Here is a 27604-nt window from a genome sequence, read left to right as displayed (position 1 = left end):
CCCCTCCCCCCTTCCCCCTTCCCCCCTCCCCTCCCTCCCCTCCCCCCTCCCCCTCCCCCCTCCCCCCCATTCCCCTCTCCCTCCTCTTCCCCCCTCCCCTCCTCTTCCCCCTCCCTCCTCCTCCTCCCCCGCCCGGCAATGCCGGGTACTTCTGCTAGTATATATATATATATATGTATATATACAGGGTGGGTGGAAAGTCGCTCCCTATTTTAGATTGGTAAAAAAAGTCGAACATTATCTATTTATTTGAAAAGAAGTAATTTGAAAAGGTAGGCACAAAAGGTTTTCTCTGGAATTCAATGTGGGCTCCAACTCTTGCCACCAGCTTCTGGAGCCGCCCAGGAATGGCGTCCACTGACTTCAGTAGGAACTCCGGCGGGATGGAAGACATGACTTCCCGAATACGGTCCGCCAGTTTTTCCAATGTCCCTCGGTTTGGTGCGGTACACTTCTTCCTTTGCCCACCCCCCAAAGAAAGAAGTCACACGGTGTCAAGTCGGGGCTCCTGGCTGGCCATTCATTTGGACCACGACGACCCATCCAACGCCCTGGGAAGTTGACATCCAGCCAGTCACGAACGACATGAGCAAAATGCGGAGGGGCGCCATCTTGCATAAATATCAGATCGTCGATATTCTCCCATGTGCTGACAACCGGCCAGACCTCGTCTCGCAACATAGCCAGGTACCGCTCAGCATTCATGGTGTTGCGCAGAAGGAACGGGCCCACAACCTTATCCGAGGTCATACCACACCACACCCGTTACCTTTGGCCGATTCTGCATTTTTTCAGCGCAAACCACAGGATCCTCTCCTGCCCAGTAGTGGCAGTTGTGACGGTTGACAAAGCCTCCGACGTGGAACACTGCCTCGTCGCTCCAGAGGATGTTGCGGAAGAGAGGGGGCCAGGCTTCATGCCAAGCCAGCATGATTTCCCCGAACTCCATGCGAATGTCGCAGTCTTCGTCCGAGAGAGACGTTAAAGTTGTACAACGTTAAAGTTAATTGTACAACGTTAAAGAACACAGCACAACAAGTGAATCCTCTTGGATTGCGCTGAGGTTCGGGCTTGGAATTTCTAGGAGGAAGTATAATTTGTATGCAATGAAAGTACATGTAATATGGGATCGAGTAAGATCGAGTAAGCTTCACCAGTGCGCGTGCGCGAATTTACGTTACGTCGGCAGCGAGAAGGCGTTCCCCAACACGAACCAATCAGGAACTGCCACGCCCACTTATATGATCTCCGAATTCCTGTGACAGGAATTAGCGTTACACTGGCTGGAAGTCAATCGCTAAAGGCGCTTCCTCAGCGCCAATAATATATAGTAATACACTCGCATTTTATACATAATTTTTAAGTACTTTAAAATAGGGAGCGACTTTCCATCCACCCTGTGTATATATTATATATATAATATATAATATATATATATATATATATATATATATATATATATATATATATATATATATATATATATATAATATATATATATATATAATATATAATATATATATATATATAATATATATATATATAATTTATTGAATGCTGTGAACAAACTTTGGTACAACACGGGTGATTAAGGTTGTGTGTCAAGTTTTCATCAGAATTGCGTGTGTATATTCTGAGAAAAAAGCAAATACCTATTTGGGGGACAACCCCCAGATTATTTATTTATTTATCTTTTTTTTTTTTTTTTTTTTTTTTATGCCGTGATGAAACTGGTACAACACGGGTGATGTAGGTTGTGGTCAAGTTTTCATTGAAATATTGTTTGTAGTTTCAGGGAAAAAAGCAAATCCTATTTTGGGGGGGTCTAACCTAGATGCACTTTCACCCCCGGTAGATCCCCCTTAGACCCTGATTTTTTTTTTATTTATTTATTTTTTTTTTTGTTGATGCATGAACAAACTTTAGTCACAACATAAAAATATAATTTGTGCCAAATTTGGTCACTTTCGGTCGCAGAAGAAGTTTCAAGTGTTGACGGACTGACGGACGACGACGCGCCATCGCATAAGCTCCCCTGAACTTCCTTCCAGGTGAGCTAAAAAAACAAATAATAAAAAACAGACTCGGTGGTGTGGGGTGGAGTATCCAATATCCATTCTACATCTGGAAAGTTGGCGGATTAATTCTGACCTTGGCCAAGCTATACCAAAGATCTTAAATGCTGAACATCAAGCGATGGAGCAGCATGTGCCATTATTGGAGGAGAGACAGCAAGGATGAATTCTGTGGACATTGTTTGGGAGCTGTGGAAATTGGTAAGAGGTAGAGCGAGAAGGGGGGAGGGTTGAGATTTCTCCATAATAGTGTCTTGCATTACAGTTACAGATGCGGATGAAACGGTAGTGGTTTATGTATGCCATTAACCAATTGATTAAGAAGTTAATTATATTACGATTATTATTTATTTATTTTAATTATGCAATTCATCAATCACTGCTTGTGCACTGCTCTCTCCCATTTCCATCTCCTTGTGCTGCATGGCAGCATCGCCAGGCACCGAAGGCGCCCAGGCAATGTGCGCGCTGGAGGCTATGTTATTTATTTATTGGGCAATTACAGATGTGTATGTGTATTACAGATGTGTAGGTGTACTTTGAATGAGTATCTCTATTTGTTTTCAGGTTATTTGCAAACATCTGGTTTTGCTTCTCATTGTTGACCTGGTTGTAGTTTTTATGCCCCTGCCCCCGAAGGTGGCCGGAGGCATTATGTTTTCAGGTTGTACGTACGTCTGTCTGTACGGGCTAAACCTCGTTTATCTCAGCAACCACATGTCCGATTGAGATGAAACTTTCAGGGAAGGAGTGACACCCATGCAGAATGTTTTTTTTAATGATAATTGTGACATAGGGCATGTGGTATGGTCGCCATCTTGGATTAAATGCAAATAATTAAAAAATTCTTTCTCAGAAACCACTGAATGGAAAAATTTGAAACTTCACACAATGTAAAGTACTCCCACTAGTAGGGTCATATCCAGGACTCCCGTGACCATGGAGAGCATAAGTTCGTTTGAGGATGGATTTTGGTACTTTGGGGTATTTAGAAAAAAACGAGCTCCTATGCCCCTCCCAAAAGTGTGGGCTAACTCCACCAGAGGGCAAAATCCAAAATGGCCGCTGGCGCCCATCTTGGAAATTACACAATTACATATCTCTTTAGTAAAATAACTTACAGGCATGAAATAAGTGTCGTTTTTGACTAATTTAATGACCAGGAGTCCATTCCAGTGGTTATTTTTTCATTTCATGGTAATTTCATGGTTTCATGGCCATTGCATGGAGTATTCCACGTTTTCTCTGGATTTGCACATCATTCTGAGGAGGAATCACTTCACGTTGTGGGGGTTCGCCTCTTTTGGTTGTTTTGTATGGGGTGACACCCTGCATTTCAGTCACAAAATCCTTTAGGGTTGCAGAGACTTCCTTTGAGCTCTTTACCCTCTCAGTAGCCAAGTCCCGCTTAATTTCCTCTGATGCCGGTTGTACATACATCATGTTTGTGCGATGTGATGTTCCACCTCCGGTTCGTGTATCATTCTTGAAATCATCATTATCAATGATGACGATGGCAGGTTTTCCTTCTGCTATCTCATCGGGGCAGATGGAGGAAAGTTGCAGGTCGTGCGCTGCCCACCACATCATGAAGAGGTAGGACATCTGCATAGCTGATGCCAATGCCATCTTTATGGAGGATGTCTACCAGCTCCTTGTTTTATGTGGTGTCATACTCAGGTTTATGCTGCATGTTGTCCGACGGCCAGTGACATACTGTGTCAATAGCGAAGCCAAGGAGAGTGTTTTGGGGCTTAAATCGATATCACTTTTCCCTGGTTTCTTCAACCAAGTTACTAGCTGTAAAAGCAACTCACTGAGTTTCTCTTTCTGTTGGCGGCCACCTTGGATTTCACATTGAAGATGACCATGAAATGAAAAAATAACCACTGGAATGGACTCCTGGTCATTAAATTAGTCAACAACGACACTTATTGCATGTCTGTAAGTTATTTTACGAAAGAGATATGTAATTGTGTAATTTCCAAGATGGCCGCCAGCGGCCATTTTGGATTTCGCCATGGAGTTAGCCCACACTTTTGGGAGGGACATAGATGCTCATTTTTTTCTAAATACCCCAAAGTACCAAAATCCATCCTCAAACGAACTTATGCTCTCCATCGTCACGGGAGTCCTGGATATGACCCTACTACAATGGGGAACAAAAGCATGATAATGATATCATCGGTAATGTGGTATACCAGCCAAAAATGTTTTAATCAAATTCCTTATCCTAAAAATCTGAAATTGCATGCATATGATCTATGACCCATTTGCATTGAAATATTACATTTATGACATCATGGGTCACATGGTTTGGCGGCCATATTGGATTTAACCTAAAACCTTTTTAAAAAACATCTTCTCTCAAACCACCAAATCGATTGACTTGAAACTATACATGTGTCATTGACTTGGCATGGCGATTAAAAGATGATCACGAAAACATCATTGGTAACATGGTGTGGCAGCCATATTGTATTGAAAGAAAATGTTAAATAATTATATCTCTGAAACCACTCACCCTATCGATGCAAAATTAAACAAACATCATCCATAAAAACATTGCCTCAAAGAGGGAACCATGATTGTCATGGGGCCCGCAAGGCTAACCCCCACTCTAGTGGGGAAAATGGCGTCAAAACGATCATTCATTCATTCATTCATTCATTCATCTAACACCATTGTTGCATATAGTTTGAAAATGACATCGTCGGTCACGTGGTTTGGCAGCCATCTTGGATAGAACAACGAACCTTATCCCATCAACACAACTTCACGAACGTGATCCCTTACCCATACATATGCAGAGTATACATTTTTTAAGGTCATACGTCACGGGGTGTGGCAGCAGTATTACCTTGAAAGCCGATATTAAAAAAAACAACTTCTCTGAAACCACTTCACTGATCGATGTGAAACCTGTCATGGCTGGTGAAAATGTGATACTTGAAAACAGATGAAGGGGTTTAAATCAAACTTGTTTATTTTTAGGATGGTGAACGAGGGCATCTACCCGTTGTAGAACGATGCGGAGGCATATTGGCGACACAGTCTGTAGATTTTTTTTTTGTGGTTGCTGAGATTTTTTTGGGCATGTGGTTGCTGAGATAAACGATTGCTTTAGTTTTTTTTTAAATCTTCTTCACTGTCTTTTCTTGTGATTTAGGTTCAATGGTGTTATTGTTTTTGGCTTATGTTTTATCGCCACAAGACTATTCACGCGGGTGATCATGTTTCACAAGTACAGGAAGTCCACGACTTACGAACGCCCAGCTTGCAAACACACGGACTTATGAACCAACCTCACAAGGTATTTTTATAATGGGTTTTTAATGTCCGAGGTATGAACGTTCACTCGTACGTACGAACCGATCGTGGGTGGAGCAACTCGGAGCTTTGGTTGGACGGAGCATAACTTTCTTCCGTAAGACGGAAAGACTCTTGAGCGTCACATGGTCTACAGTATCCTGTGTACTGTAAACTACTTTAATCTACTGCTCACAGCTGCATTCATAGTGCCATGTATTTTACCATGACAATGAACCCTACTCGTGGCTGATAAACGTTGCAGTGATGTTCCTGCAACAAAGAAACGCAGAACCTTAACATTGAAGATGAAACTGGATGTTATAAAACGATCTAATAAAGGTAATAAATACTCCCTCCCAAATTGGTCATTCGTTAGACCTTAATCGTTTGATGATCGGAACAAGTATAAAGGATGAAAATTCATACCTCCACCTCCCCCAACCTTCTACTTTCCTCTGCCCCCCCCCCCCCCTCAAACGACCCCTCACTGTGCCTCATCCCATCACCATCAAACCTTTCGCCCTCCTCAATGCCATCTTTATGGAGGATGTCTACCAGCTCCTTGTTTTATGTGGTGTCATACTCAGGTTTATGCTGCATGTTGTCTGATGGCCAGTGACCAGTGACCCTTTCTTGTAACTCTTCTGTAATCTCTGACACACTATCAACTGCTCTCCCGACCTCCCTCTCTCATCCTTCATCTGACCCTACCCCTCCCCTGTCCTGTACCCGATGCTCCTTCTCTCTCTTCATTAACGGTATGGACCTCAAACATCCGGGGCCTTCGCTCAAACCTGATTGATCTGTCCATTCAGGTTGCTTCTGACAATCCAGACTTGATCTGCTTAACAGAAACTTTCCTCCTTCAAGATGTCTCTGATTCCTTAATATCTCTTCCTGGTTACTCCCTCCTCCGGTACGACAGACCTGAGCATCGTCCTGGTGGTGGTGTGGCTATCTTTATCAAAAACTCTCTTCCTCACTCTCCCTGCACTGCCCTCTCTCCACCCCACCACCAGGAGTACCTCTGGCTACGGCTTCCTCTCCGCTCCCACCTTTTGTTCATATGTGTTCTGTACCGTCCTCCAAACAGTGATGACTCCATTTACATTTCGCTGTCGGACAACATGGACCAACTTCCATCAACTCATCCAAACTCTCTCTTCCTCATATGTGGCGACTTCAACTGTCATCATGCCAGCTGGCTGGGTGTGGGTTCATCTCTCACCAGCCATGGCACCTCAGCAAAGGACTTCTGCGACTCATTGGGACTGACACAATCTGTCAATTTCCCGACCCGGATCTCAGTCAATGGAGTATCTTCTCTTCTGGACTTGGTTATGACTAACTTCCCTGCAAATGTCTGCTGCTCTTCCTCTGCTCCAATGGGTTATTCTGATCATGTGCGTGTTAAAGTGGACATCTCTCTGGCCATTCTCAGAGAGCCTCCTCAGCGCCGACGAGTCTGGCATTTCACTCAGGCCGACTGGCACGGGCTGCAAGCAGCCATCAATCACCTGGACTGGTCTCCCATCTCGACTGCCTCTGACATCAATTCTTCCAAAGCAAACTGCTCTCTCTCATGCACAAATTTATCCCATCTCGTCTTCAGTTGTCTTACCCTTCCTCCCATCCATGGTACACTGAATCTTGTGGTGAGGCAGTTGCCCTGAAACAACTTGCCTTTGCCTCTTGGAAGGCTAATCCAACTGAAGGCAATCTCAGTTCCTTCCACCAAGCTCGAAACAAGTGTGTGTCTACCCTCAGGAGTGCCAGGAAGCACTATCTCTCCACACTCAAGATTGAACTCTCAAACCTGTCTCCTTCCTCCAAATCCTGGTGGCGTCTGGTCAAATCCGTTTCTGGTGTTTGTTCCCCCTCCATCCCCTCCCTTACCTCAAATGGCTACACAGTTGACACCGCACGTGACAAAGCCGAATGCCTCAACTCTGTGTTTGCCTCAAAATCTTTAGTCCCAAACCCATCTCTCTCTGTTGCCACCTTTCCCAGTCGAACCCAACTGCTCCTGGACTCTGTGTCCTTCTCTCCTGACAAGGTGGAGAAGTTTTTGTCAAACCTCGACTCTGATTCTGCAACTGGACCAGATGGCATCAGCCCACGGGTCCTAAAATCCTGCTCTTCCGCTCTATCTCACCCTCTCTCTGTTCTTTTCACCCTCTCTTTTGCTCAAGGTCATCTGCCAGCATCTTGGAAATCAGCAAACATTACCGCTTTACACAAAAAGGTGCAAAAACAGATCCTTGCAACTACAGACCAATCAGCCTGCTTCCAATTATCAACAAAGTCATGGAATCCATCATTGCTTCGGATATCAAATCCTTCCACTTCTCCAACGGCTTGATCTCTGATCATCAATTTGGATTCAGACCAGGTCATTCTACTCTGGACATGTTGCTTCTGCTGTCTCAACAATGGATGGAGGTCCTCAATGCCAAACAGGAAATCAGAGCTGTCTCACTTGACATATCATGTGCCTTCGATACGGTCTGGCACCCAGCTCTGCTCACCAAACTCTCCTATGGTATCCATGGAAATCTCCACTCATGGCTTGCGGACTTCCTCTCTGGTCGTAGGCAACGTGTGGCCCTGAATGGATTTCTCTCATCTCCCCTTCCTGTTCTGAAGTCCTGGTGTTGGCTTAGCGGTTAGGGTGCCAGCTTGGGATCCTAGGATCCTGGGTTCGAATCCCGGTCGATCGCTGAATTAACGCCAGGGGGGTTGACTCAGCCTGTCATCCTTCCGAGGTCGGCAAATTGAGTACCAGCTTGCTGGGATGAATGATCACTGTGTGTACCCCGGTTTAGAATAGGTACACCGTATCCCTGCGCACCATAAGAGCGTGACCAAGGGTTGGCATCAGGAAGGGCATCCGGCCATAAAAACAATGCCTCAAACAGGGAACCATGATTGTCATGGGGCCCGCAAGGCTAACCCCCGCTCTAGCGGGGAAAATGGCCTTAAAACGATCATTCATTCATTTTTTTCCCCTTCCTGTTCTGGCTTGAGTCCCCCAAGGTAGTGTTCTGGGCCCTGTGCTATTTCTGGTCTTCATCAATGATCTCTCCGACTCTCTGGAAAATCCTCTCTATCTCTTTGCTGATGACTCCACTATCTGCCGCTCCATTCCTCATCCCTCAGATCGGCAGTCTGCAGCCTCCTCACTCTCTGCAGACCTGGACAAAATCACAGACTGGTCAAACAAGTGGAACATGTCTTTCAATCCTGACAAATGTCACACTCTTCCAATGTCTCTCCGAAAGGACCGACTGGAAAACCCTCCCATCTACTTTCTCAACAATCCTCTCCAAGAAGTTCTGTCGCTCAAGCTTTTGGGTCTCACTATCTGCCATGATCTTTCTTGGGAAAACCACATTTCCAAGCTGGCCTCCAAAGCCAGTCGCTGACTGGGCATCCTCCGTCTTGCGAAGTCCTTCCTTGGCACACCTGAGCTCCTCACCACATACAAGGCTTTCATCCGCAGCACAATGGAATACTGTTCCCCCCTCTGGGCTGGTGCTCCTGCCTCACACCTAGCTCGGCTTCATGCTGTTGAAACCAAAGCTTTCAGAATCATTGGAATCTCCTGCGATGAAGTTAACTCCGAGGGCCTTTCACTCACTCACCACAGGCAGGTTCGTGGTCTTTCTGTCTTCTACCGACTCCTCTCCGGCCTTGCTCCCCCAGCTCTCTCTGTGCTCTGTACCCCCAATATTCCTTCAGGTCACACAAGATCTGCCAGCAACCCTCTTATGGTTAAACTGCCAAAATCTAGGCTCTCTGCTCACCTTCACTCTTTCATTCCCCTTTTCTCCCGCCTCTGGAACAAACTCCCCCACTCCCTTCAATCCCACTCCTTCCTCCAGGTCTTTAAAACAGCTGTTCACCACCATCTCTTATCTTCCCCCATCCAAAACCTTGATCTTTTCTACCCCCGCTAATTCACCCCAGATACACTTTTTTTTTTCTCTTTTTTTTTGAAATTCCAACTTCTTTCCTGGAAGTCCTTGCAGTGTTCATATGTTTTATACCTCTCCCACCTCCCCCCAAGCCCTCCCTCTCCCACATTTCTCCCGATGTCCCTGCTCTCAAATGTTGTGTTTGTGTCCTTCCCCCTCTCCCCATCTTGTCTACCGCTCCCCTTATTTTTTGTGTTTTATGTGGCGGTTTGACTTTTTGTGTGATTAATGTTAGCTCTTTCACGAGCCTCGATCTTGTATTTAAAAAAAAAAGAAGAAAAAAAAAAAAAAGACAATATAATAATTTTACAAGATAAAAAGGTATCTTTGCCCGTTAATTGAATGAAAACAATGCAAAGGAGTGGTATTATTGCCGATATGGAAAAATTGCTTGAAGTATTATTCATTGAAGTAATTTATTGCAAATTTCCATTTCAGTTTGATTACGTATTCAATTTTGTGAAATAGGCTATCTTGGCTTGGTTGTAGAACCAAACCACCATTCATAACAATCTGTGGGAACTGAGTTCCGACTTAAGAACTATGTTTGGAAAATAACTTGAGAACTTCCTGTGCAGTACTTGTATTCTTATATTGTTGCATTCTAAACAGAATTTCACTTCAACCTCTAATATTAAGTGCTTATCCTTTTATGATTTGGAAAAAGTAATCCGAAGAATATAATTCTTTCTTTTGAGCATACACAGCCAGATAAAAATGTTTAAGCCAATAAATAATTTTGTGGATTGTATTTAATGAAGATTATTTTCAGTAGTAAAATGTAATTTTTACAATTTCTGGTTTGCTTTTTATGACAAAAGTTCAACATGTTACATATGTTTGCAAGTTTTGATATCCAACAACTTTAGTTTGGGTATACAGCAATTTCTCTAACACATCCTGGTATTTGGTGGAGTTGTATTTTTAAGTGATTTTTTTTTTTTGCTGAGATTGGTAGGTTGGTGTGCATTGTTTCACAGTTTAGTCTTGCTTTTCTTTCTTTTGGGCCATTCCTTCCGCCTCTGACCCCACTCCCTACATTCCTCACGTCCAAGGATCCAGGCAGCTTATTTTCTGTTGGAATTATGTTTATACCTGCGTAATGACTTATTGTTAACCTTGACTCATAGGATGGTGGGCAGATATGATGCGGATCGTAATTATGAGCCGTGCTTGAAGAGGGGCCAGAAGGCTCATTGGGCTGTTGTAACTGGTGAGTACAAGTTCTGCAATGGCAATTAGCATCACCATCAGCCCAAACAGTGCACCGGCAGCCTATCTCCCCCATTTAACATCTGGCTCTGAAGGTGGCCACACACTGGCGTGATTTTACCGTGTGAATCCTGGTTGATTCATCTAACGGCACTGTGCCATCATCTAAGATTACCTTGGATTTAGCTCAGCCAAGCGTATGTTGCATGGGACTCGCCCATGAATCATTTATTTCACTCGAATATTTCTCCATAACCAGTGTTGAATCAGCTATATTCTCTTCTCTTACTGAATAGATGGTGATTTTTTTTTTTTTTACAGGATCAAAGGCTCATAGTAGAGCTGACATACACACATGTACACCCACACGTATATACAGTACACGTCTCACACACACAAACATACAGACGAATACAAGAGGCACAACACGGGACTGTTAGACGAGACAAACACAGCCACTGAATTTGGGAGAAGTGCCATGACTTCCCGGGGCACTCTGGGTACCAGCGACGTCACAACAATGGCGCCGCCTTTCTTACCGCACTCAGCGGGGCATTTCTTAAGGAGGAATTTCGAAGGGGATTGTCCGTGTTCTATCTTTTTAAATGCTGAACATCAAGCAGGGAAGCATCAGGTTGAAGGAGCTGTGCTGCTACCACATGATGGAAGCAGGTGTCGTCGGCGGTGATGCCTCGCAGGGCGAACTGGGAGTCCGCCTGGGCGAACCAAACCGCCGCATGAGCCTCCCAGAAGGTAGGCAGTTTGAGGGCAACTGCCGTGTCCATGTCGGTAGGTCACCAATGAAGGAGCTGTGCTCCAATTCGAATCGAAAGAATGGACGCGACAAAAAGCTGGAATTCGTCCGAGTTTCTTTATTGCATCAAATCAACTCGGGTACTCTGAAAAGCCCGTTTATCGGGCAGCATTATATACAAGCACTCGAATATCTCATGCCGGAGCGTTTGCCCTTAAAAGGGCATGTCCGGGAGACCTGGGCGAGTCTGGACATGCCCGGGAACGGCGAGACTGGGTGTCGCCGGACGGGCCGGGCGTGCCTGGACATGCCCGGGAACGGCGAGACTGGGTGTCACCGGACGGGCCGGGCGAGCCCGGGAAAGGCGAGTCCGGGCATGCCCGGGAAAGGCGAGACTGAGCGTCTCCGGGCGGTCTGGGCGAGCCCGGCACAGCGATCGCTCCGTAGTTGCGTCCTCGGCAGGTGTAAGGCGATTGTGTATGTTCAGCGGCAACCGCTACAAGGTACCATATTTAAAGTCTTTGATATGACACGGCCGGGGTTTGAACTTCCCAGACTCAGAGCGGATACTCCAACCATTACACCACTGAGTCTGATTAATTGTTTTAGTAAAGCCGGTGACCATCACATCTTAATTTTTCACTATCACAATGCACTTGGGCAGATCGGATCCCCAACCATTTCTGCATGAGTCAGGAGTCAGACCATTTGGTAGAATTGTCCACACATACATGAAGTGGATTCTGTCTTTTAATATTTTATTTTTAAACACCAGGATAAATAAGGAAATGTCAATGCCTTTGAAATTCACCTTGCAAAATGCATAGGGTTCGTTCCAGTGTATGCTTATTTGGCTGATATGTGTTTATCTCCTTTATTTAATCGTATGGACAAATCGCTCCATGTGGTCGACTTCAGAGCATAGTTTTTAACTGTCTAAAATGTGCTCTTCCTTGTTGTTGAAATGTAGTTAAATTTACATTTTACTGTCCAATATGTTCTCCTTCTCTCATTCCATTGCTCCTCTTTCCTTCCTTTTTATCCTTTCTTTTCCCTCTTTACTCCTCACCTTCTTCTCCTCTTGCTGTCTACCTCCTCCTTTCAACCTTCTTCCCTCATCCTAACCCCTCCTCACTTACTTGTTGTCTTCTCTCGCCTGTCTTCCCCCCCCCCCCCTCATTCCTGCTCCCCTCATCCTTCCTATCTCCATCACTATCCTGCCCTCTTTCCCTCTCTCTCTCTCTCTGTCTCTGTCTCTCTGTCTCTCTCTCTCTCTCTCTTTTTTTTTTCTTCCTTTCTCCTCCCTAATCTTTTTCATACATTCAAACTTTTTTGTCATTGATTTACATACCTTTTTAGGTCATCTCATCTTGATTCTCGAAGAGACGACATTATAAAAAGGGTCGTCATGTCCGTCCGTTAACTTTTTCAAATTTTCAATTCTACTTCCTTATCACCTGTATGATTGTTCTGAGACTAGACACATGAATACAACAGAGTAGCCCACACAATTGCTCCAGCTTCAATTTTCCGATTTATTTATTTATTTATTTATTTATTTTTGAATCATGGAGGCCCCCAGGGTGCAGGGTGTAGGAATTACCCTCCAAACTCCGGATACCTACTCGTCCCTTATTTACCATTTACCCTTCTACTCAATGGTCCATAGGATCACTCGGTATTGGATTCTTTAATTTCAAATCAGGGGGCCTCCCAGGGGATCAGGAGAAGATGAACTTATAAAATGGGTTGTGATGTCCGGATGTCTGTCCGTTCGGTGGGTGATCGTCCATCTAACTTTTTGCTGTTTTTGATACTCCTCCCTTATCTGGCCGATTGGTCTGAAACTTGACACATTAAAACAAGACATCAGCCCGCCCAATTGCTCGTGCTGCAATTTTTCAATTTCGGATCATGGGGACTCTCATGGGGTTACCCCTCACTTCGGATCCCTACCCGTCCCTCATTTACCAATCGATTGCACTGAAACCCGATACAACCCTTCTACTCGATGGCCCCCACTATCGCTCGGGCTTTGATTTTTCCGATTTTGGATCATGGGGTTTTTCGATCAATTACATTGCCGGGTGGGGGGGGGGTGGCGGGGGGGGGGGGGGTTGGGGCTGAAACTTCGGATCCCTACTTGTTCTTTTACCAAACGATTGCTCTGAAACCTGATGCAGCCCTTCTACTTGGTCCACTGGATCGCTCCATTTTGCTTTTGCCGATTTTGTATTTTTCAAGTTTGGATCATGGGAGGCTCCGCGACAGTTACAGTGCTTTTGGGGCCACTATGAGGCTTGCATGTGGGGATGTTCCTGCACCTACTGTGACCTCAAATCACTGGCTAATTTCTGCTCCAGGTCAGAAAATGGTGTCTGAGCTACATGTACCCCATAATCGAAGAGACTACACTTTAAAATGTTTCGTTTGTGATTGCCATGGAGCCCACATATACCAAACCTATGATGTTCTGCTAAATGTAGGAATTGATTTAATAATTAATCCCTATTAATTTCATAAAACCCCATCCCCACTCGCTTTTTCTGCCCTCTGCACAACGTTTCTCCAAAATTGTTTCCAGGCGCACTTCTCGGCTTCCAGGATCCCATGCTTCCTGGTGTCCGACCTGCAGGCGAACATGCACCTGGCTTGTTTATCCTTCCTTCAAGTCAGGTGAATGTGGAAGAAATGGTGAGTATAGCATTTTGTGTGCAATCTCTTTGCTGCATGCACACGAGCCTGCAATGGGATATATGTGCTCTGTGACAATCGGCCCATGGGTAGAATATATCCAGATAGTTTGCTGGGGTTGTTGCGGGGATGTTGAATCTGAACATTTCCCCCTTATTTAAATTATAGATAAGTTGTTTTTATTTACATTTCTCAGGTATTGTTTTATTTTGATTGTGTTTTCCTAACTTATTTCGACTAGCAACGGTATCCGCCCTACGGGCGGGGCTTCAATTGGGAGGCCCAAATGAAAAGGCAAAATATCAGAAATTAAAGGCTTTTTTTATTTTAAACGATTCATATAAACATCCGTTATCATATCACATGCAAATCATCAAATCACATCTAAACAGTATTTGTAGAATTTCAATAAAAGCCACATCTCCAAGGCTAGCAACGGTACCCGCCCATATACGCCAGTTCATCACCAAGGCTTATGCCAGTTCAACAATGCCTTGGCCATGGCATCGATCGGAATCAAGGAGCACACTTCATGCCAAGATTCAACCCCATGGTGAAGCTTCAAGGTAAAGTCTACCATCGCATTGGACCACTCCAGCCAGAAAGTGATCAATCGCATCCAACGTTCGCTCAAGTATGGTTTTTTTTTTTTTTGTTTGTTTGTTTTTTTTGTATACAAGATCGCGGCTCGTGAAAGAGCGAACATTAATCACACAGAAAGACAAACCGACACAAAAACATATAACATCGGGAGCGGTAGACAAGATGGGGAGAGAGGGGGAAGGACACAAACACAACATTTGAGAGCAGGGACCGAGAGACATGGAGACATCGAGAGATCTGAGAGAGGGCGAGGGCTTTGAGGGGAGCATGGGAAGGGGGGGGGGGGCGGTGGGAGAGGTATAAACATATGGACATGGCCAGGACTTCCAGGAAAGAAGTTGGAATTTCAAACAAGGTGGGTCTGGGGTGAATTAGCGGGGGTAGAAAAGATCAAGGTTTTGGATGGGGGAAGATAAGAGATGGTGGTGAACAGCTGTTTTAAAGACCTGGAGGGAGGAGTGGGATTGAAGGGAGTGAGGGAGTTTGTTCCAGAGGCGGGAGAAAAGAGGAATGAAAGAGCGAAGGTGAGCAGAGAGCCGATATTTCGGCAGTTTAACCATCAGAGGGTTGCTGGCAGATCTTGTGCGACCTGTAGGAATATTTGGGGGACAGAGCACAGAGAGAGCTGGGGGTGCAAGGCCGGAGAGGAGTCGGTAGAAGAAGAAAGACCACCTACCTGCCTGCGGTGAGTGAGTGAAAGGCCCTCAGAGATAGCTTCATCGCGGGAGATTCCAATAATTCTGAAAGCTTTGGTTTCAACAGCGTGAAGCCGAGCTAGGTGTGAGGCAGGAGCACCGGCCCATAGGGGAGAACAGTATTCCATTGAGCTGCGGATGAAAGCCTTGTATGTAGTAAGGAGCTCAGGTGTGCCAAGGAAGGACTTCGCACGACGGAGGATGCCCAGTCGGCGACTGGCTTTGGAGGCCAGCTTGGAAATGTGGTTTTCCCAAGAAAGATCATGGCAGATAGTGAGACCCAAAAGCTTGAGCGACAGAACTTCTTGGAGAGGATTATTCAGAAAGTAGATGGGAGGGTTGTCGAGTCGATCTTTTCGGAGAGACATAGTAAGAGTGTGAGATTTGTCAGGATTGAAAGACATGTTCCACTTGTTTGACCAGTCTGTGATTTTGTCCAGGTCTTCAGAGAGTGAGGAGGCTGCAGACTGCCGATCTGAGGGAAGAGGAATGGAGCGGCAGAGAGTGGAGTCATCAGCAAAGAGATAGAGAGGATTTTCAAGAGAGTCAGAGAGATCATTGATGAAGACCAGAAAAAGCACAGGGCCCAGAACACTGCCTTGGGGAACTCCAGCCTGAACAGGAAGAGGAGATGAGTGTCACGTCAAAACAAACAAAACAACGTCAAAACAAACTCCTCCCTCCCATCCCATCACCCTCCCATCACCCTCCCATCACCCTGCCCCATCACCCTGCCCCATCACCCTCCCCCATCACCCTCCCCCATCACCCTGCCATCACCCTCCCATCACCCTGCCATCACCCTCCCATCACCCTGCCATCACCCTGCCCCATCACCCTCCCCCATCACCCTCCCCCATCACCCTCCCATCACCCTGCCATCACCCTCCCATCACCCTGCCATCACCCTCCCATCACCCTGCCATCACTCTCCCATCGCCCTCCCATCACCCTTTATTGGACCATTTGACTTCTATAGGGTTGGTTTTCTAAGGCTTATATCAAAAGATTAACTTATATCAAATAAGTCTTTTAAGGTGGAAACGCGATGACGTCACCGTGTCACGCGGCACGAATGATTCCATTGTGCACGCTTTCGTTTTATTTCCAAATTAAAATCTGTTTTCACTTTTGCCGTAAAAATGACATCAGTGCAGCGAGTGTGGTATCTTATTTGGTGAAATTCGGTCGATTTGAAGTGGTGAAAATAAAATGCCATCACCCTCCCATCACCCTGCCATCACCCTGCCATCACCCTCCCACCACCCTCTCGTTGGAGGTATTGACTTATATAGGGTTGGTTTTCTAAGGCTGTAGGCCGCACCCCATTTTGTCGAATAAAGTGGTATGCGGGTGGTTCCGGTATTTGGGACCGCAGGGACGGAAAGTGCAGCTGGCCCGCTCTGAAGGTTCGGATCGGGACACCGGGATTCATTCCGGTCGGCCCGGAGGTGGGGGTGCGGGGCCTGTCACGGAACGTCAAAACAAACGGCCTGCCGGGGCCGCCCAAAAGTCGGGCGTGAGGGGCGCGTCCACTAATGGAACGCCTCTCGCTTCCCAGATCGAGGGCCACGTGGTCAGGAGAACCTCGTCCCTTCTGGTTGCCCTGCCGTCCCGCCGTGGGCGCTGGCAGGGTGTACTTCAAACTAAGCTTAAGTGTCAAGTGTTAAGTTCCTCCTTGCCCTCGCAAGGGAAAGGCTAGGGTCAAGCTCTTCCAAATTTCCAAACACTAGGAATCGGACATCTCAAATTAATTAATTAATTTGTTAACACATCTCAGTCGCCCGCGACCTCTCTAGCGCGGGCGTCGAACCAGTTCATTCCCGGTGCGGCCGGGCCGAATATCGGCCCGGACGTGGCTGAAGCCATTGATTCCGCCGTAGCCCGCTAACGCGTAGGCTCGCGCGTCCCCGGTCCGCCTGGGCTCCGCGGGTGTCCTACCGTGCCCACGTCGCCATGCTCGCTGAATAAGCGAGCCAGGCGTGGTGCCCGGGGACGGACTTTCGCTGTCTAAACATGGTAGCGCTAGGCCAGTGGGACCGCCGGGACCCACGTGCACTCACAAGTTGTTCTGCGCGTGGGCGGCAGTATCAGACTGGGGCGCCCAAACGCTCCCCGGCTGAAGTTCATCCTGAAAGCGCCCACATTGTGCGGACAAACCAAGTCAAGGGCCACGTGGTCAGGAGAACCTCGTCCCTTCCGGTCACACTGTGCCTATCGGCCGGCCTCAAAGACCGAAATTGTGACGGTGTCACCCGAAAGGGCCACACGTTGATGACGACTAGAGAGGAAGTCAGCCAGCCATGCGTGGAGATTTCCATGGATACCAAAGGAGGAGAGTTTGGTGAGCAGAGCGGGGTGCCAGACCGTATCGAAGGCACGTGATATGTCGAGGGAGACAGCTCTAATTTCCTGTTTGGCATTGAGGACCTCCATCCATTGTTGAGACAGCAGAAGCAGCATGTCCAGAGTAGAGTGACCTGGTCTGAAACCAAATTGATGCTCAGAGATCAAGCTATTGGAGAAGAGGAAAGATTTCATATCCGAAGCAATGATGGATTCCATGACTTTGCTGATAATTGGGAGAAGGCTGATTGGTCTGTAGTTGCTAGGATCTGTTTTTGCACCTTTTTTGTGCAAAGCGGTGATGTTGGCTGATTTCCAAGCAGATGGCAGTTTACCTTGAGCAAAAGAGAGGGTGAAGTGAACAGAGAGAGGGTGAGATAGAGCGGCAGAGCAGGATTTTAGGACCCGTGGGCTGATGCCGTCGGGTCCAGTTGCAGAATCAGAGTCGAGGGTTGACAGAAACTTTTCCACCTTGTCAGGAGGAAAGGACACGGAGTCCAGGAGCAGCTGGGTATGACTGGGTATGGTGGGTACAGAGAGGGATGGGTTTGGGACACAAGATTTAGAGGCAAACACAGAGTTGAGGCATTCAGCTTTTTCACGTGCGGAGTCAGCTGTGTAGCCGTTTGAGGTAAGGGAGGGGATGGAGGGGGAACAAACACCAGAAACGGATTTGACCAGACGCCACCAGGATTTGGAAGAGGGAGACAGATAAGAGAGTTCGGTCTTGAGAACGGAGAGATATTGTTTCCTGGCTCTCCTGAGGGTGGACACACACTTGTTTCGGGCTTTGTGAAAGGAAATGAGATTTCCTTCCGTTGGATTTGCTTTCCAGGAGACGAAGGCAAGTTGTTTCTGGGCAACAGCCTCACCACAAGATTCCGTGTACCATGGACGGGAGGAAGGGTATGACAACTGAAGACGAGATGGGATAAATCTGTGCATGAGGGAGAGAATTTTACTTTGGAAGAATTCCCAGGATGAGTTGATGTCAGAGGTGGTAGAGATGGGAGACCAGTCCAGATGATTGATGGCTGCTTGAAGACCGTGCCAGTTGGCCTGAGTGAAATGCCAGACTCGTCGACGCTGAGCAGGCTCCCTGAGAATGGTCAGAGAGATGTCCACTTTAACAAGTGTTACGTGGTCCCCTCGGTGAATACCTGGTCTCGGTGACCCCCGGACCGTGAGAGGAACTCCGCCAGCAAGCTGTACTATATATGCGCTTTCGCCACGCAACCCATATGAATTTCACCCAGGAGACAACTGATGTTCAAGGATATATTTCCAATGGTAATGATACCATACAATTCCAATGACACAACCACGGAGATTTTCCCCGAGCAATCAACAATACACAACCATCAACAATATTTCCCAGCCACAATCAATTCCCTATGAGTAAGATGGCCATCTTATATATGTGTGTCCCGGTGAGTACTCACACCCCCTTTCGGTCTCTGCTCCTCACAATGTCTCTGGGCCCCTCCTGACCAAGATACTGGTCGGCGTCTCCGCACTCGGGCGGTTGAACGAACCCCGGGTGGACGTTTCTCCACCGGGCAGGTATCGTACCAGGCCCCGTGGCTGCAGCCCCTCGTGGCCACGCGGAGCGGGTACGGTAGAGCAAGCCAAACCCCACGCCGCTTGCAAGGCGCGTTAGGCCCCAACGTGCGACCCGCACGCGTCTGTTTAGACGGTGCCGCGACGATACCAGACGCGGGGTCGATGCACGGCCCCACGTCACTTGACGTCTCCACCGGGCAGGTACACGTCCCGGTGATTCCTCTCGCCAGACAGGCTTCGGAACGCCGCTGTTTCACGCAGCGCAAGGTCGATCCCACCTTTTGTCGGAGCGGGGCGAGGAAGAATAATACTCGTCCTTTTTTCCTCGTGTCTTTTCTCTTCCGTTTCCGGTCACTTCCGTTTCCGGCCACTCCCTCAGAAGGGCTCCTGACCCTCCAACCACAACAACTACACAACAACTTAATATACTACACACGGATAAGCAAAGACCTGAATGGTAATTCACATACATTCACATAAATATGTAACACTCCCCCCCTTCAAGAAAGAAAGTTTGAACCCAGCGAAAACTTTCTTTGCCGGCCAATTTGGAGAAACAAACCAGATAACTCAACCCCCCCCACATTATCCGTTCCCCCCGGGCACAGTTATCACTTAAAAATAAAGCAACCAAAATTTCACCACAACCCCTCCAGATTACTCCCTCTGGACTAAGTACCAACAACGACATTGTCCCTGCCAAATCAAACTCCATCTCATGACCCTCTGACTTTGACCGTCAGTTTCTTGGGAATGAAGGTTAAGGGGTTGATCAAAATCCAAAGTTAAGCAACTCGATAGCACTTTTTCCGGGAGGCCAAGCCGAGTATTCCCTACATGGATGCCTTTAGGAACGCGGAGTTCACGGTTAGTCCGTGCAGGAAAGTTCTCTACATGGGCGCCTTGAGGAACGTGGAGTTCACGGTTAGTCCGTGCATGAAAGTTCACTACATGGACGCCTTTAGGAACGGCGTTCACGGTTAATTCGTGTAGGAATCTTGGCTCGGCGGCTCCGCCGCCTTCAGTGCTTCAACTTCTCAGAACTTCCCTAATAATTAGGGTGGGACCACTGGTCCCTGTAGTCCCATGAATAGCGGTCTCCTTCTCGGCCACTACTTTGCCAATCCTTCCGTCGGGAGCGGCCGTAACTCAGGGAGCCTCCATAATAATATTGATTGCGGCCACCACCAAAACTACCGCCCAGTTGTCCTCTCCTGTAGACCTCTCGACGCCTACGAAATGCCTTCCCTACTGTTATGGTCCGACCCTCCAAATCCTTGCCATTCCAATTCTTCTCTGCCTCTCTGGCGTCTTTTGTGCTGGCAAACGTGACAAAGCCGAACCCTCTTGACTGTTGCGTTTCCCAGTCTCTTACCAACCGCACTTCCACCAGCGGCCCATATCTGTTGAAGACAGAGGTCAGAACTTCTTCCTCTGTTTTGAAGTTCAGTCCCCCTACAAATAACTTGGCACTTTTGTCGCCATCCCGAGCTGGTGTGGTGTTATTTTCCCTGCTGGGCTCTTTACCAACCCTCAGGTTACCATAAACTTGACCCCGGCCAAATCATTCCCGATAACCACAGATACACCCTCCACAGGAAGCGTGGCTTGTAAACCGACGGTGACCGGTCCTGACACCAAATCGGACTCCAACTGGATGACCTGAAGGGGAGCACTAACACCGCCCCCGATCCCCTGTAAACGAACACTATCCCCCGTTGCTGTCTCCTCGGACCATGGCAAAATGCCTTCAAGCATTAAAGATTGATGGGCCCCTGTGTCCCTCAATATCCTAACCGGTCTCCGGTTAGTCGAGGCTCCATCCAGTGACACAAACCCCTCTGAAATAAATGGTTGGTAACCCTTTTGATGGCGATTTCTTACGCTAGCCATCGCATTCGGAGTTGTAATAGTCGGACTCCACTCTGGGTTGTCCCTTTTCATGAGGTAACAACTGGACATCAAGTGTCCAGGTTTCTTGCAAAATGCGCAAGTAGGCCCGGAGGAAAAACTCGGGGTCTGCCTCGGGCCCCCCGAACTATAAGTTTGTCTTGGGCCCGCATCCCTCTGATTTCGAACCGGTGGGGTATCATAGTTGTCCCCATAATCATCTCGAGGCCGCCGCCATGTATGGTCGTTCTCCGCACCTGCTGTTCCCCACCTCCCCTGCGGAGATCTAGGCGAGGAGTTAGGTTCGTGGACCCCTATTCGGTGGGTTAAGGCATAATCATCTGCCATGGTGGCTGCGTCCCACAACTTTGGTACCTTCTTTTCCTGCAGGTACACTTTGATGTCCTCGTGGACACACTGCTGGAATTCCTCCACCAGGATCAAGTCCCGCAATGTCTCGAAGTCTTTCCCGACTCCTTTTGACTCACACCACCGATCAAACATGTTTTCTTTCACTCTGGCAAACTCCACATGGGTCTCACTCTCCCTCTTCCTGGCATTCCTGAATTTTTGCCTGTAAGCTTCCGGAACCAACTCATAGGCCTTGAGGATGTGCTTCTTCAGTACCTCATAATCTGCACATTGGTCCATTGGTAGCGCCGAATAAATTTCCTGAGCTTTCCCCACCAGCACACTTTGCACGAGTATGGTCCAGGCCTCCTCCGGCCAGTTTAATTGTCGAGCCACTTTCTCAAAGTGTGGAAAAAATTTCGCGACTTCTTTTTCACTGAACGGTGGAACCAGCCTCACATGTCTGCCCACATCCCAGGTTTTCTGGTTAGGTGTCGACCCCGTCAGCAAGGGTGGTGCCTCTCCCCGTTCTCTCATTAACTCCAGCTCCTTGAATTTGATTTCTTGCTGAAGCTCCATGTCACGTTCCTTTAATTCCCTTTCCGCTTTTCTCTCCTCTGCTTCGAGGTCCCTTGCAGCTCTCCTCTCCTCTGCTTTTCTCCCTTCTAACCTTTCCTGGAGTTCTCGTTCCAAACTCCTTTCCTCTGCTTGTTTCTCTTCTCTCCTCGCTTTTGCTTTCCTTTCTTCTTCTGCTCTTTCCTTTTCTGCTTTCCTTTCTTCTTCTGCTAACCTTTCCTGGAGTTCTCGTTCCACTCTCCTTTCCTCTGCTTGTTTCTCTTCTCTCCTCGCTTCTGCTTTCCTTTCTTCTTCTGCTCTTTCCTTTTCTGCTTTCCTTTCTTCTTCTTTTAACCTTTCCTGGAGTTCTCGTTCCACTCTCCTTTCCTCTGCTTGCTTCTCTTCTCTCCTCTCTTCTGCTTTCCTTTCTTCTTCTTTAATCCGTTCCTGGCTCCGTAATTGCAACTCCAGTTTCCGGAGCTCAACATCTTCTGGTTCTTCGGGTAGCCACTCCCAGGCTAACTCGTCCCATGTTCCTAATCCCACCATAGATTGTATCACCGTGGCCTGCAACTCTGCCTTCCTCAAATTAGTTCGGACCTCCAAGTTAAAATGTTTGGCCAATTTCAAGAGGTCCGACTTTAGCAACGCTCGGAACTGTGCCTCACTCGGGGTTACCCCAAAGTTCTGTGCCACAAACGCCATGGTGCCTATCGTTAACACCTGTTAACCTTCACCCAAGACTTTACCCCAATTTCTCAAAAAAAATTTACCAATGAATAATTAATTAATAAATTTTAATTAATAAAAAATATTATTATTTTATTATTTTATACAATTTTAAATCCCGGACGTAGACCCAATTGCGAAACCGCAAATCGTAATTTGGACGAGCCCCCAATTCTGTTACGTGGTCCCCTCGGTGAATACCTGGTCTCGGTGACCCCCGGACCGTGAGAGGAACTCCGCCAGCAAGCTGTACTATATATGCGCTTTCGCCACGCAACCCATATGAATTTCACCCAGGAGACAACTGATGTTCAAGGATATATTTCCAATGGTAATGATACCATACAATTCCAATGACACTACCACGGAGATTTTCCCCGAGCAATCAACAATACACAACCATCAACAATATTTCCCAGCCACAATCAATTCCCTATGAGTAAGATGGCCATCTTATATATGTGTGTCCCGGTGAGTACTCACACCCCCTTTCGGTCTCTGCTCCTCACAATGTCTCTGGGCCCCTCCTGACCAAGATACTGGTCGGCGTCTCCGCACTCGGGCGGTTGAACGAACCCCGGGTGGACGTTTCTCCACCAGGCAGGTATCGTACCAGGCCCCGTGGCTGCAGCCCCTCGTGGCCACGCGGAGCGGGTACGGTAGAGCAAGCCAAACCCCACGCCGCTTGCAAGGCGCGTTAGGCCCCAACGTGCGACCCGCACGCGTCTGTTTAGACGGTGCCGCGACGATACCAGACGCGGGGTCGATGCACGGCCCCACGTCACTTGACGTCTCCACCGGGCAGGTACACGTCCCGGTGATTCCTCTCGCCAGACAGGCTTCGGAACGCCGCTGTTTCACGCAGCGCAAGGTCGATCCCACCTTTTGTCGGAGCGGGGCGAGGAAGAATAATACTCGTCCTTTTTTCCTCGTGTCTTTTCTCTTCCGTTTCCGGTCACTTCCGTTTCCGGCCACTCCCTCAGAAGGGCTCCTGACCCTCCAACCACAACAACTACACAACAACTTAATATACTACACACGGATAAGCAAAGACCTGAATGGTAATTCACATACATTCACATAAATATGTAACACAAGGACATGATCAGATGATCCGATTGGTGCAGAAGAATAGCAGCAGACATTTTCAGGGAAGTTAGTCATAACCAAGTCCAGAAGAGAAGATGCTCCGTTGACTGAGATCCGGGTCGGGAAATTGACAGATTGTGTCAGTCCCAGTGAGTCACAGAAGTCCTTTGCTGAGGAGCCATGGCTGGTGAGGGAGGTACCCACACCCAGCCAACTGGCATGATGACAGTTGAAATCACCACATATGAGGAAGAGAAGGTTGGGATGAGTAGATAGAAGTTGGTCCATATTATCAGACAGCGAGATGTAGATGGAGTCATCACTGTTTGGTGGACGGTACAACACACATATGAACAAGAGGTGGGAGCGAAGGGGAAGCCGTAGCCAGAGGTATTCCTGGGGGTGAGGTGGAGAGAGTACAGTGCAGGGCGAGTGAGGAAGAGAGTTTTTGATAAAGATCGCAACCCCACCTCCAGGACGAGGCTCAGGTCTATCATACCGGAGGAGGGAGTAACCCGGGAGAGATACTAAGGAATCAGAGACATCATGAAGGAGGAAAGTTTCTGTTAAGCAGATCACGTCTGGTTTGACAGAAGCAACCTGTATGGAGAGATCAGTTAAGTTTGAACGAAGGCCCCGGATGTTTGAGGTCGATACCGTTAATGAAGAGGAAGGGGGAGCATCGGATACAGAACAGGGGGGAGGAGGGGCAGGGTAAGATGTGGAAGAGGTGGAAGAGGTAGGGAGAGCTGTTGAAGGTGTGTCAGAGATTTCAGAATAGCTCGGAGAAAGGGAAGGATGGGGCGGACAAAAGGTTTGATGGTGATTGGGTGAGGCACAATGAGGTGTTATTTGAGGAGGGGGAAGAGCGAGGCAGAAGGTTGGGGGTTCCATGACAGTGACGAACTGTAAAACCGACTGCGATTTAATGAACACTGCTGTGCAGCTGTGCTGCCTTGTTCACCACATCTGTATTCCTTGGACTGCCTCCGAGACTGGTGTGCAGCTGTGTCACATCCTTGTTCACCAGATCTGTATTCCTCGGACTGCCTCCGAGACTGGTGTGCAGCTGTGTTACGTACTTGTTCCTGCCTCCGATAGTCCTCGTCTAGGCGAGCCTTCTTTCTTGCAACAGCTTCCTTGGATGTGGGCCTTGCAGAAGGGGCACTTACGTCCTGTATCATACAGACTTGGCAGCTTGTGATCTTGCTGCTTTGCTGGATAGTCAGCTTCTTCAAAGTGCTGGACATCAAACACTGCTCCAATCCTCCTCTTTTGCGTTAGAGCCACTTTAAGCTGGACTTTAAGCTGGAGTTTATGCTGGACTTGCTCTGGTGTGCAGCTGTGTTACGATCTTGTTCAGCAGATCTGTATTCCTCGGACTACCTCCGAAACTGGTGTGCAGCTGTGTGACGTCCTTGTTCACCAGATCTGTATTCCTCGGACTGCCTCAGAGACATGTGCAGCTGTGTCACGTCCTTGTTCACCAGATCTGTATTCCTCGGACTGCCTCCGAGACTGGTGTGCCGCTGTGTCACGTCCTTGTTCCTGCTTCCGATAGTCCTCGACTCCTCGTCTAGCCTAGCCTTCTTTCTTGCAACAGCTTCCTTGGACGTTTTCGTTAATGAGGCTTTCCGTTTGGGAGGCATTTTACCAGTTTATCTGAAACGGTGCAGCTGTGCAGCGATCGGTGCAGCCGTTTGTGTGGCACCCGGGAAAACAACATCGTTACAATGGAAACGTCGTCACAATGAACGTTATGCGAACGCGAATGTTATGCGGGAGTCCAAACCTGAGAATGCTGGAGACCAAAGCTGAAATTGGGAAAACTTTTACTTTTAATGATGTTTATATACGAATGATGTTTAATGATGTTTATATTGGTTTTGGGTCATCCTTTCCGCATATCTCGTGGGATTGTAAGTTGGAGAGATGGCCGTGATAGCGGCGATGGGGTTGGAATTCTTTCAAGCAGGGATTCAACCCGTGTCCTTATAAAAGGTCTTTGTCCGAGGTCACCGAGTCCAATCGGTGCAGCTGTGCAGCGATCAGTGCAGCCGTTTGTGCGGCACCCGGGAAAACAACATCGTCACAATGAAAACATCGTCACAATGAACGTTATGCGAACGCGAATGTTATGTGGGAGACCAAACCTGAGAATGCTGGAGACTAAAGCTGAAATTGGGAAAACTAATAGCCTATTTTTCTCCTGGAGATCCAAGGATTATCCACCCAAAATATCGTTGCGATCGGTTCAGCAGTTTTTACGGTACCTTCGAATGGACAGACAGACAGACGGACGGACATTTGGTGAATTATAGTAAGATTATTAATTAAATTGCTGTTTGATCAATTTCCGTGAGTTGCTTAAAATAAATGGTATTTTTTCCATTGCTTATAAAAGGATACCTGTTGGCTCTCTCTCTCTCTCTCTCTCTCTCTCTCTCTCTCTCTCCCCCCCCCCCCCCCCCCTCACTCTCATCATTTGACAGCTACCTTTGCTCTTGCCTCGGTTGCGTGGCACTCTATTGTTGGCTAAGCAAGGGAAAAGCAGGCGATTCCGCCTATGGGAATCCAGCCGCCTCGCCGCTAGCAATGCTCAACTCCAGGAATTGGATCCTTGCCGCAGAAGTGATGGCACACAGTACGTTCTGCCTGTGCGAGGAATGGCAGCTGGCCTGGCTGGGAAGGTGCTGCTATTTCTGCCGCCAGCCAAGAAATTCAATGCCATTGATCTTGGTCCTTCAGCTTTATGACGTATTTTTAACTCTTAGGTACCAGTATACATGGCGTTTATTTGTAGACTAGGCTAAATTTCCAGAAATGCATCTAATACAAGTTATAGGGGCATTTCTGAGTAAAAGTTGGTAACAAGTGTTTTTAACCTATTTTGGGGGTGCTGATCATGAAAAAATAGGATACCAAGCTGAATTTTTGGTATTTGATGCTCAAATCTGGAAAAAACTAAATGGCCGCCAAAATATTTAACTTTTAGCCGCTGAACTCAGAATCACACAGGAAGACATTTCAACAAGTACACTTTACGTGAAACAAGATGAATATTTCCGGGCAATCAAATTTGTATATACTATTTTAGCAGAAATCGATGTTTCGGCCATTTTCCAAGATGGCCGCCATCAAATCTTATATTGACGATATCTCCAGTTCTAGTGAACATAGAATCATTATTTTGATGTCTAGCCCCAGGTTATCGAGGTCAAGGAAGCATATGAGCGCACTATTATTAGTGTTGGACCAAAGCTATATACTGAAACAGGACACATTCAAGGTGGTTGCTCACAAAATAGCTCTAAATATCGGCTAACTGCAGCTAAAATGATATCTACAGACACTTACACATGGACCCTTGTGCCACACAGCTCATATAATAAACAACACGATTACAAGGCAATACAACTTTACTTTTGATCTTCATTGATTAATACGATTACATGCAGTGAACAATCACATATGAACGTTTAACTATATACAGGTAGCACAGTCATGACGTCTTTTACGATATGCAGGCTCGACGGTAAGTTGAATAATGTCGTTAACACATTACACATTGTCATTAAAGCAACCGTCCTGGTCAGTTTCTTGCCGACATACACATGCAGCTGTGCAGCCAAGTTTTGCTTTACGGCAGCTACAGCGCATGGTACGACACCGTGACCTGCAACTGCAAGAAACAAGTTCAAGACACGACTCAGGAATTGGATGGAGTGTCATCAGCACTGGTTGCAAATTGGTAGCGAC

General features: G+C 47.3%; 1 protein-coding gene across 1 annotated transcript; it reads left to right on the top strand.

Annotated features, from left to right (window-relative positions):
• Positions 1–9943: 9943 nt before the first annotated feature.
• On the top strand, positions 9944–26640 carry LOC144889423 (actin maturation protease-like). Its single transcript, XM_078769637.1, has 3 exons — positions 9944–10577; positions 13915–14024; positions 26338–26640. Exons 1-3 carry the CDS (start codon positions 10496–10498, stop codon positions 26599–26601), a joined length of 456 nt encoding a protein of 151 aa, XP_078625763.1. The 5' UTR covers positions 9944–10495; the 3' UTR covers positions 26602–26640.
• Positions 26641–27604: the final 964 nt, after the last annotated feature.

Source organism: Myxine glutinosa, unplaced genomic scaffold (genome assembly GCF_964187855.1).
Source record: "Myxine glutinosa unplaced genomic scaffold, kmMyxGlut1.1 SCAFFOLD_3620, whole genome shotgun sequence".
NCBI classification, from domain to species: domain Eukaryota; kingdom Metazoa; phylum Chordata; class Myxini; order Myxiniformes; family Myxinidae; genus Myxine; species Myxine glutinosa.
This window is presented reverse-complemented; position numbering and strand designations above follow the sequence as displayed.